Consider the following 12,192-nt stretch of genomic DNA (forward strand, 5'->3'; position numbering starts at 1 on the left):
ATGTCCCTGGTTACATGGTTCTCGCCTCAAAATTGAAAATTTAAACGTTTCCATCTCGGTTATTTTTTACTCTACGGAAATAACAAAATCGGTATAGTATTTGGAACAGCAAAAACTAAAATTTAGTTATATATCATTTTTTACGTATATTGAGTATTTTTGAAATTATTATCAAAAGAAAATGAAAAGTACTGTAATCTTAAAAATTCTGATTTTTTTTTAATTTTACCTTTTTTTTGAAACATATACATTCTAAACCGGCCAAAATTGTTGAAATCATTAACTATGTTAACCTAAAGAAATTCTTGAGAGGATTACTACAAATTTTAATTTTTGTGGAAATGGCGTATGTTTTATTTTTCACTTTTTCCTAAGAAAATCGAAACGGTTCTCTTATTTTCATCATAACTTGCTTAATTTTGATACTATTAACTTCTACTAGAGCTCATTTGATAGGTGTTCCGAATTACTTTGAAAAAAGTGTTTAACAAGTATATTCTATAAAATGCATCGTTTTCCCGTATGTAAGCTTGAATACTTAGATTTGAGTACTCGTCGAAAAAAATATACATTCAATTACCCATAACTCACTTTGAAATAATATTAGTTTAGTTCTTTAAGTGGGGGTGTATTAATTTTTTATCTTTAATTTTTATAATCATAGCTTTTTTACAAAAGTTTCTAGTTTTTGAGTAATATGTGAAAAACAGCTTTTAAACATGCATTTTTTTAAGAAAATATAAAATTTTTGATATTTAATAACTCAAAAAGTATTGATTTATGTTAATAACTTTATATAACAAATTTTGCTTAGAAGTTGCCCCTCTATCGATTTCTGGTGTTATTTTTAATAAAAAAAATTTCACCCTCGAGAAGGGGTGACATCCACCCAGGGTAAAAGCGCAAGTTGGCATCATGTCACCTTTGTTTCTTGAAGTATCTTCTAATTACTCACCAATTTTCATGAAAATCGATTAAGGTTCAACGAAATCGGAGGTTAAAACCTTCAGTGACTCCACTATTACTGATTTCAATTATTCTGTTTTTTTTTGTTATTTTGGTAAGCGTTGTTGGACTTACAGGCTTGAAGCGATTTTGTAGCGTCTTAGATATTAGTGTTAACTTAATTTTTTAAAACCATAGGTGAATTTAACTAAAGAGTTTTTTAAAATATCTTCTACTTCTACGATATAACTCTTTAAATAGATTTTTAGTTGTGACATAATAGATTATTTTTTTATTTAGGTAAACCATTCCAAGAAGTACGGACATCTTAAAGAAGAGCAAGTTCGCTTCCAAGTTTTCTCTCAAAATCTCCAGAAAATTGAACAGCACAATGCAAGATACCAGAATGGTGAAGTGTCCTTCTACTTGGGGGTTAATCAGTTCGCAGATATGACTTCAGAGGAATTCAAGGCTATGCTTGACTCCCAACTCATTCACAAGCCTAAGCGAGACATTACATCCCGCTTTGTAGCTGATCCTCAATTGACTGTTCCAGAATCAATTGACTGGAGAGAAAAGGGGGCAGTTAATCCCGTAAGGGACCAAGAGCAATGCGGATCATGTTGGGCATTTAGTGCAGTAAGTAAAAATTTATTGTTACATTTTTATAATTTACCATGTTTGACTTTAAGTCCAATTTACTTCCCTTCAACATATTTATATACAATATATTTATTAAATTTGATATACAAAAATATGAAGTTAAATGCTTCCTTCTTTCTACGCATAGTTTGAGAGCTTACGTCAAAATAGCGGTATATTTAAATAAAAATTGTCGGGCCTGTCTTTAATTTAAATGCACGCGTCCTTTATTTCAGTAAACGACAATAATAAATGAAGCAAAATTGCGCATAAGTATATACTAAATTAAAGTTGCTTTTATTACAAGACGACAAAAAAACTCATTTCAATAACTCTCTTCTTCTTCTTCTTCTTCTTCTCCATCTTCTTCTTCTTCTTCTTCAAGTGCCCAATTAGTTACGAATTTTGGCTTTTATTATTGCAATGCTATTTTGCTTACAGCACTTCTGAATAGTTCGACTAACGTGACCCCGAACCACTTCCGCAGATTTTGGAGCCACAAGTGTCACCTTCTGCCTTTACCTCGCTTAAATTTTCCCTGGATAAACAATTGCAATGAACTCTACTAATCGTTTCTCAATATGTGGCCTAGATATTCAAGTTTTCTTTGTTTGATTGTGCTCACGATTCTTTCTCCTTTCCGATTCTGTGGATTACCTTTCTATTAGCGAGATGTTCGGTCCAGGATATACAAAAAATGCAGAGGTACACCTACATTTCTAATACTTCTAGCTTTTTCATGAGCGTCCCTTTCAGTGTGCAGCCTCTAAACTCTAAACCATATACATAGTAAGATCGGAAAAATATAGAATTTAACTAGCCGTAGTTTTATAAGAAAAGACAAATCCTTTCTTACGAAAATATGCTTTATTGTCACTGAAATTTTTTTAGAATTTAGAAAGCTAAAATTAGTTCAGCAAGCACTTCTGAATGCTCATTTTCTCTCTTACTTGGCCCTGCTAAAAACTTCATAGAAAATCACCCTCTATCTTTCCCTCTAAATTTTGATCAACTTAACATGCTCCTAATGAATATCACGGGATCAACAGATCCTATAACCACAATTCAAGAATATACCACAGACCTATCAGCTTTGTCCCATATGCTCAGTCTAGTTTACCCCCATTTAAAGGAAAGATCCATAAAACGAAAATTCACGTCCATAAAGAAAAAAATTAATAGTTATCTTGGCAGTGAGGCGTCAGACTGGGAAATTGACACATCTCAATTAAGCCAACATTAAGATTCATGTTTCTACTCGAAAAGAATATTGATGGAATTTTTCATCGCCTTATTATGCTCTTACATCTTTCTCTGAATTCCAGCATATATACTGCAGAGCTCTTTGGTTTGTTTAAAGCCATCAAACTATGTATATATTAAAAACCTCCCTTGTTGCCCAGTCCTTTCCGACTCTCTTAGCACAGTCAAAGCTATGCAAAATATATACCATAAACACCCCATTGAGAAAAGAACCAAGGCCGAACTAATGGAAGCTCAAGAAAGTTTCAGAAGAATCCACTTCCTGTGGACACCATCCCACATAGGCATTGAATGAAATATGAACAAGCAGATACTAGTGCGCGTAACGCTAACACTAATCATGCATCAGAAAGAGAGTGTCGGAGTGTCGCTAGCGATCTAAAAGTTCATTTCAAAAATAAAGTGTTAGTGCGTGGAATCCAATTATTGCTCCAAAGGTTTAATTGTATACAAATTGTAATTCATTTTTACCAATTTTTGATTTAATATTGTTACAAATGTTACAGAAATGTCGCTAATAACCTTCGGGTGGATGCGACTTTGTCTTTCTAAATAAAAAAAAAACAAATAACAAATAACAACTACAATTTACTAAAATTATATAAATCGTCAATATACAGTAAATATGATATAAAATCAAAGACAAAAACAATTAATTGCAAAATTTATATAAATTGCGATTTGAACATACTTACAACAAATAAAATACAACATTAGGAATTGACAGTTTAAGCTACTGCGTGTGAAACCCAATTTTCTTAGTTATTCATTAAGAAATTCTTCTATTGAATAATATGGTCTTTTAGATAGAGAGACTTTTGTCATTTTACGGAATTTTGGGAAAGATGTTGCAGATTTCAGTTGTAAGTGGAGATGGTTGTAAAGTTTTTCTGCGGAATATAATATAGATTTCATTACTTACTCAGTGGATGGGATCGGTAAATAAATATCAAATATTGAATTTCTGGTGGAGTAAATATGATTGGACCTTGCTGGAAAGACATGAAGGTGTTTACAAATTAAACAAACCGTTTCTAGAATAAATAAAGATGGAAGTGTTAAAATTCCGTGATTTCTGAAGTAGCTTCTGCAATGTGTAGATCTTCTGAGGCTAAACATATATCTTATTGCTCTTTTTTGCAATTTAAAAATAACATTAAATTGATAAGCTGTACTAGAACCCCAAAAAGGAAGACCATATCGAAGATAAGACTCGAACAACGAAAAATATGTTATTTTAGAAGAAGCTAAATTGAGTTCTCTTGAGACAGATCTTATTGCATAGCAAGCTGAGGCGAGTTTCTTACTTAACGAATCGATATAAAGGGACCATTTGAGGTTGCTCTCTAAAAAAATACCAAGAAATTTTACAGAAACAACGGTACTGATCTGGCTGTTATTAAGAGGCAAAGGTTGAAGAGCTCCTTTTTAGGATAATGCTACTGTTTTATCTATATTAAAAGAGAGTAAATTAGAGTCAGACCAGGTCTTTATCGTCAGTAGATCCGAAGTTGTAGTTTCATGGAAAGATGCCATGGTTGAGTTGCTCCAAGTGATACTGGTATCATCAGCAAAAAGAAAAATTTTCCCATCGATTTTTAAATTAGTGATTAGTCATTAGTAAAAATAAGGAACAGAAGAGGACCCAATACTGAACCTTGCGGTACTCCACATGCAATGTTTTTGAGACTAGAGTCAGTATCATTTGCTCTAACTATGTAGTTGTTTCCTATTATTTAGGTAGAATTGGAACCAATTCAAAGAAATACCACTAATTCCATAGAAATTTAGTTTTTTAATCTAGATTAAGTCGTGATTTACACAATCAAAAGCTTTGGCATAGTCACAGAAAACAGTGGCAGTATAAAAATTATTGTTTAGTGCTTGATAAACCTCATGTAGTACATAAAACATGGATAAAAAGTTAATATCAAAGATAAAGGACATAAGTCGAGTTTTAATGAGTCTCTCAATAATTTTGGAGAGTACCTATAGTAAGGCAATAGGTCTATAGTTGCAGGCATTAGATTTTTCACCACCCTTATGAAGAGAAATAATAATGGATGTCTTTAGGCACTCTGGAAATTTACCTTTTTCGAAGGAATCATTAATTAGTGGGACGACGAATTCCAACAGATTTTCTGTGAGATTAGAGAAAATTTTTATATATAGTCCATCAGTACTACAGAATGATTTGCTTTTGACACTATTGATTGTTTAAGTTAGTTCAGAGTTATCGACTGGTTTTAAAAAGAATGCACTCGAGACCTTTCTTGAATTAGGGAGATAGGAAATGGGATCTTATTGCGGCAATATAGTTGATGTTATATTTTTACTCACATTAACGAAGTAATTGTTTAGACTTTCAGGATTTGGAAGGGAAAATAATTGAGCTGTGTGAGTTTTATTTCGAAGATCGTTTATTATAGATCAGGTTTCTTTTGCAACACTTTTGGAGCACTTATTATCGCCTCAATTTATGTGGCCTGTTTCTATTTTACATTTATGTTGGTGCCAAGATTCTACATGGTCAACTAGTATGTTGTTTATCCGTAAATCTCGAGCAGGTTGTTGCTTTTTGCTTATCAACATCCATTTTGTCTTCTTGAAGGTGAGGCTCAGATCGTATTCCTCACTAACTAAATTGACCCTTTTCATTACCTGTTGTAATAATTATTCATCTCTGCTACAGCAAAAGGTTACCGTGTCATCGTCATATATAGTTCTTTAACTCACCGTTTATTTTTATGCCCTCATTTTCATTTTCGATACATTTTTTAAATAATTCTTCGGAACAAATAGTACTAAATAGGAGTACACTTCTTTTGATCTCCACATTTTTATGAAGTTTATAGATCATTTTTGCTCTTGCTGTTTGGCCCCAGTATAGGTTTTCGACTACCTGTCTTTCGCAGAATATCTAATAATATAATGCAGAAAGCACAAACACACAAACTTATCAACGTCTTCACGCAGCTGTATAAGCACATGGAGAGCGATAACTGCCTCTTTATATATTCTGTAAATATTCTCTTTCCTGTGTCACTGAATAAAAAAAATTTTTTGACTGTTTGGTATCTTTCTTGTCGGATAGTAAAATATTATTGTAATTAGTTATAGGTATTTGTAAAATATGTTTAAAAAAAATATTAAAAAAATTAAAAACACGGAACAAAAAAAATAAATAAAAAAAATTAATCATAAAAAAAATTAAAGAAAAAAATCACTAAGAGGATTTAAACCTCCGCGGGGTTGAACCGGGTTGACATCCTATCGTAGTGACAAAAAAAAAACAAAACAAAAAAAATAAAATACAAAAAAAATGAATTTGGTTTAATATTAATATTAATATTTTTATTTGTAAAATGTATACATTATGTGTTCTTGATAAACATTAAGTAGTATAATATATTTATATTTATTAACATAGTATGTACATTAGCTGTAATGAGTAGGTAAATAAGAAGAAAAAAATTGTAATATTATTATAATAACCAAGTTTCACTAATTGGCAATATCTTTAATACATTTACTTTTGATTGAGACTGGCTGAATGACCATAGTCCAAGCCAAAAAAAACTGCCTCTTTAGTTCCAAGTGCTTTTCGAAAGCAAAACTGCTATCTATCCATATAATATAATATATTCAGATTTATCATATCCTTCTATGAATGATTTTGGTGAATGCTTTAGGGATATTTTGTGATTGATCAAGCTTACAAGTCGGTAATCATCATATAGCTGGTTATTTAGTTTCTTCGGGATTGTAATAAATGGCAACTGCAACTTGTTCTCCGGAATTTTACCGCTATTATATACAGTGCTGGTCAAAATTCCGTACCCCCCCTCGTATCTTTTGAAAGGTTATACCTATAATAGTGAAATTTGGAGGGAGAAAATAAACGGACGTAAGCCTCTTAACTAGTCATGACAGGTGACGTAATAGTGACAGATGACGTTACAGAGCCACTGTGACCAATAATTTTAAACGGGAACTTATGGCAAGTGATACCTCGTATGAAAGGTATTGAAAATACCTATTCAGTCATGCTAATTTTGTTTGAGTTTAAAATTCAAAATTCCGCCTATGATTACTTGTCAAAAAGGTTGACGTTGACGTAAAAACTACTAGAGAAATGAAAAACGTCAACTTTTTTGACAAAAAAAACATATACGGACATTTGAATTTTTATTAATTAAACGCGAAACTACAATATACTATTTATTTAATTTATTCACCAAAATCAAAATCAACTAGTCCGCATATGGTTTTTTTTGTCAAGAAATTTGACTTTTTTCAATTCTCTAGAAGTTTTTACGTCAACGTCAACCTTTTTGACAAGTAATCATAGGCGGAATTTTGAATTATTTTTAATTAAATACCAAACTATAATTTTATATTTATTTCATTTATTCATCAAAATTAACTTAAACTCAAAAAAAATTAGCATGACTGAATAGGTATTTTCAATACCTTTCAAACGAGGTATCACTTGCCGTAAGGTCCCGTTTAAAATTATTGGTCACAGTGGCTCTGTAAAGTCAGCTGTCACTATTACGTCACCTGTCATGACTAGTTAAGAAGCTTACGTCCGTTTATTTCCTCCCTCCAAATTTCACTATTATAGGTATAACCTTTCAAAAGATACGAGGGGGGTACGGACTTTTGACTAGCACTGTATAATATTATGCTGTTAAAAGGTACCAGATTACCAAAGAATTGTTTGTATTATTATTTCGCAGAGTACATTGCCTGGACCTGCTGCCTTAATGTTTTTAGTGCTGCATGCAATGGCATCTTCTATCTCCAAGTTAAGGACAGAAGGTCCTGCTTCTCTTATCCATAGAGTGATCATCGGTTCTCTCCTCTGCAACTAATTTTTATGTAGGATTTACACGTTTCTAAGATCCTTGATGGCCCCCAAATAAGATTTCCATGGCTATCTTTTATGCTGTTGGATAACTTATTGAAATTCTTCTTGTTTGTCATTAATTATTTTTTGTATATATTGTAATTGTCTTATGCTTTTTTTGTGCGTCACAGTTTTTCGATTTCTTTCTAACGCATTAAATTTCATGTGACAGAAAAAAAACGCACGTCGGTGACTTACCTTTTTTTCTATCATTTGTGGCGCACTGAAAAATGCTCATGAAAAGGAGCTTATTTACGTTTTTGTTGTTCTATTTCCCTACACCCGTTGAAAACTATTTTTTTAATTCTTCTCAAATTTGTGTTTATATGATTTTGTGGATCTGCTGGTATTTTTCTGCGTTTTTATTCTTAAATTTACGTCTTTCGTCCATCATATCCATAATCTCATCAGACGTTTTTCATTGACATATATATAATATATATGTTTAAATATACTTACTTACTTACTTAATCCGTCCTCTTGTACCTTACGGTGTCGAGGTAAGTGGAGAAATGAGACGTCTCCATGCCTTTCGGTCGGTAGCTAGTCTTTCTGCTTCTCTCCACCCAATATTTCTTTCTCCGCAAGCCTTTCCAATATTTGCATTCCACGTTCTTGCCGGCCTGCCTCTTCGTCGTTTGTTGTCAGATGCAGCTTTTCATACACTCTTTACAGTTCTACCTTCACTCATTCTCGCCATATGTCCGAACCACGATAACTGTTTCGTTTCAAGTCTGTCTAAGGTCCTTCCAACACCGCACCTTTCACGTATGTCTTCATTTCTTATACGATCACGTCTGGTCACCCCGGATAACGCACGTAAATATCGCATTTCGCATGCTTGAATTTTACTACGGATGTTATCGTTCACTGTCCACGTTTCACTACCGTAGAGTAGCACCGGCTCGTATACGGTTTGAAATACTTTCATTTTTGTTTTCAGGCTTACTTCGTTGCACTCATTACCCTGCTGTTTATTTCTGGTTCTATATTTCCTTGCCCATTCATTGTTGATCCTAGATACTTGAAGTCCTCAACTTGTGTAATGGTCTCATTATTCAACTTAACATTTATATTGTCTTGTGTTTTCGATATTACTAAAGCTTCTGCTTTTTCAATATTTATTTTTATCCCAAATTTATTAAAGGCTTCATTCCAAACATTCACATTCACTTGCAAGTCTTTTTCTGATTTTGCCACAATTACCAGGTCATCGGCATATATCAACTCTGACACGTAAACTTGTTGAAGTTTATACACCCCAACCCTAGTTATTTGTACCTTACCCCTGCATTCTTTTGCAATTTCGTCCATTAGAGTGATGAATAACAAAGGACTCAGAACACCACCTTGTTTTACACCTGTCCTTGTGTAGAATTCTAGAGATGAGCAATTGTTCGTTCTTACATTATTACGTGTACATTTATATATACTCTTTTTTGCTTGGATTAATTTCGGTTTCACATTTCTACGGTTTAATATTTCCCAGATCTTGTTACGTGGCGCCCGATCAAATGCTTTTTCCAAGTCCACAAAACAGAGAAACAACTTACTGTTATGCTTTAGGGCTTTTTTTGATAATTGTCTCACCGTGAATATGAGATCGGTTGTACCTCGTCCTGGCCTAAAGCCGCATTGGCTGTCATCCAGTGTGGCCTCGATATTTTCTCTCAGCTTTTTCTCTAGTATTATTTCGTAGATTTTACTAGCAAATACCAACAATGATATTCCTCTATAGTTAGAACACTTATGTTTATCGCCTTTTTTGTGCAATGGTAGAATAGTTGCAAGCGTCCAATCTCTAGGTATGCATCCGGTACGCCAACAGGTCCTTATGATCTTCCATAGTAATTGTAAACCTTCTCCTTCCATATATTTAATTAGCTCAGCCTTAATATTATCGTGTCCTGCAGCCTTGCCCTTTTTTAATTTTAAAATTGCTTCCCTGTATTATTCGTATGTTATGTCATCATCATCTTGTTGTTCATTTAAATTGTACCCCTCCCTGTCATTCTCTATTTCGTTGTTGTCTCCCATTAATAACTCCATAAAATGTTCTCGCCACCTTTGGGTAATCTCTTCATTTTTTAATAATATGTTACCATCTTTGTCCTCTAAACTTGTTACTCCGTTTGATTTCTTTTGTCTTAGATATTTTAAAGTCCTATAAAGCAACTCCGCATTACCCTTACTATCGCTTTCCATTTTATTTCCAAATTCTTCCCATTGACGATTCTTAGCTTCTTTAATTTTATTTTTAACCAGTATTCTCTGTTCCTTATATTCTTGATAATTACTTTCACTTTTATTGCTTATATACTTTTCCACAATTTTTTCTTCTTCGAAACTTCCAATTTTATGTCATTATTCCACCAAGCTGTACCTTTCAGATATCTTCCTTTCGTTACACCACATACTTTACTCCCGGTTGCATACACCAGCTCCTTAAAAATATTCCATAATATTTCTATATCCTCTTCATTTTTCCAATTTGTTTTTCATATTTCTTCATTTAATTTACGACAGTTTTCTTTCCTAATATTTTCAGACTGAAGTTTGTATACTTATGTTTAAATATATTAAAATGTATTCTTCACGTATTTATTGTCATTCTATTTAGGTAGTTTATATTTTATATTCTATTTGTTCTATATTTTAGGCTGGTGCTCTTGAAGGACAAAGATTTTTAAAGGAGGGCAAACTAGAAGTACTGAGTACTCAACAGTTAGTAGATTGTTCCCGTGATTACAAAAATGAAGGCTGCAATGGTGGTTGGCCTCATTGGGCATATGACTACATCAAAGATAATGGCCTCTGTCTAGAGTCTAAGTACAGGTATCAAGGATATGACGGTTACTACTGCAAAGAGTGTATTCCGGCTATCAAAAAAATCAATGGCTATTCATCTATAAATCAAACTGAAGAAGCACTTAAGGAGGCTGTGGGTAAGTTTCCAATAGGTCCTTTATTATGTGTCCAGTGAGAATTGTTTTAACTAATTAGTTTATAGGGTTTTGTTTCTCTTGCACGACTTTTTTCGATAACATTATCTTAGTAAGTATGAGAGTCAAAAATGATTTTTGTTATTGTAAGATCATTCATAAGTCCAATTATTGGTCTTCATAAGTCTTAGGTTTTCTTATAACGTGACCAGAAGTAGGACCGGAAGTCAACATTTGAATTATTGTTATATACAATTTCTGACTTTGGGTCAGTTGATATATGATTTCACTAATTTTGTTTCATTTTTGCCAAACTTCCGTTTATAACTTTTTAACCGGAAATGACCGGAAATCAGTACGCGTCGCTTGATATATCACGTGTACTATTTCTGCGACCATAATGTTTTTTTTCCATAATCATCACTACGATGATGATTATTACAATTAAAATCTGGTCATACTTGACCAATGAGCAATTTTAATCTAACCTAAATTATTACTGTTCCTTAAAGTTAAGAGCATGCCCCATAGAATCTCTTATCTAATCTAACATGATAGTGCACTATTCTAGCATACACACTAACGCGCACAAGCACTATGCTTTGCTTTTCACTATCACTTGTCACTTAAACTATTTCATAAGGTTTGACCCTCATATATTTCATAAGGATTTGTCCCCTTCAGTCTTCTAACTTGCTCAGTGGTATCGAGGAGCTGGATTGCCTCAATATTCTGGTGCATATGAAGTCGTTGCTCGTTACTTCCTGCCATCTTCTTGATGATTATATCCACAGTTTCCATTCCTAGGTCTTTATGAAGATCACTGTTCGTCACATACCAAGGAGCATCTACAATATTTCTTAGTATTTTGTTCTGGAATATTTGTATTACTGTTATATTACTTGGTCTAGTACACCCCCATAGTGGGCATCCATGTCCATACAGGTCTCAATATTTGTTTGTAAATTAGTAACTTATTATACATAGACAATGTGGAGTTTCTTTCAATGAGCCAATACATTTTTTTATATCTTATATTTACTTCTTCCCTTTTTTTCTTAACGTGCACCTTCCAGCGTAGTTTTGCATCTAATGTTATACCCAAATAATTAGCAGTATCTGCACAGGGTACTTGGATATTGTTGATTATAACTGATATATATATATATTGTATTTTTTTGTTGGTGAAATTAACATGGACAGATTTAGTTTCATTCAGCCTGATTCTCAATTTTTTTGTCCAATTATGAATTTGGTTAACTGCTATTTGGACCTTGTTTGTCGCCTCTTCACTTGTCGTCCCTACTGCTTGAATAGCTGTATCATCAGCATAGGTGGCAACTGTGTTGTCTTCCAGCACAGGTATATCACACGTGTGTAGTAGGTATAGGACCGGACCCAACACACTGCCTTGTGGAACACCTGCTCTAATTTCTTTTAAGTCTGAAAAGCAGTTTTCTTGCTTAATTCTAAAATGTCGTTCTTTTA

General features: G+C 33.1%; 1 protein-coding gene across 1 annotated transcript in view; it reads left to right on the plus strand.

Moving 5' to 3' along the window:
* LOC114337705 (uncharacterized) overlaps positions 1-12,192 on the plus strand; it is a 153,328-nt gene that overhangs the window by 66,899 nt on the left and 74,237 nt on the right. Inside the window, exons 7-8 of the mRNA XM_050659192.1 lie at positions 1,246-1,584; positions 10,422-10,707. Coding sequence (XP_050515149.1) covers positions 1,246-1,584; positions 10,422-10,707 — 625 coding nt within the window. The remainder of the gene's footprint in view (positions 1-1,245; positions 1,585-10,421; positions 10,708-12,192) is intronic.

The sequence above is a fragment of the Diabrotica virgifera genome, chromosome 8 (assembly GCF_917563875.1).
Source record: "Diabrotica virgifera virgifera chromosome 8, PGI_DIABVI_V3a".
NCBI classification, from domain to species: domain Eukaryota; kingdom Metazoa; phylum Arthropoda; class Insecta; order Coleoptera; family Chrysomelidae; genus Diabrotica; species Diabrotica virgifera.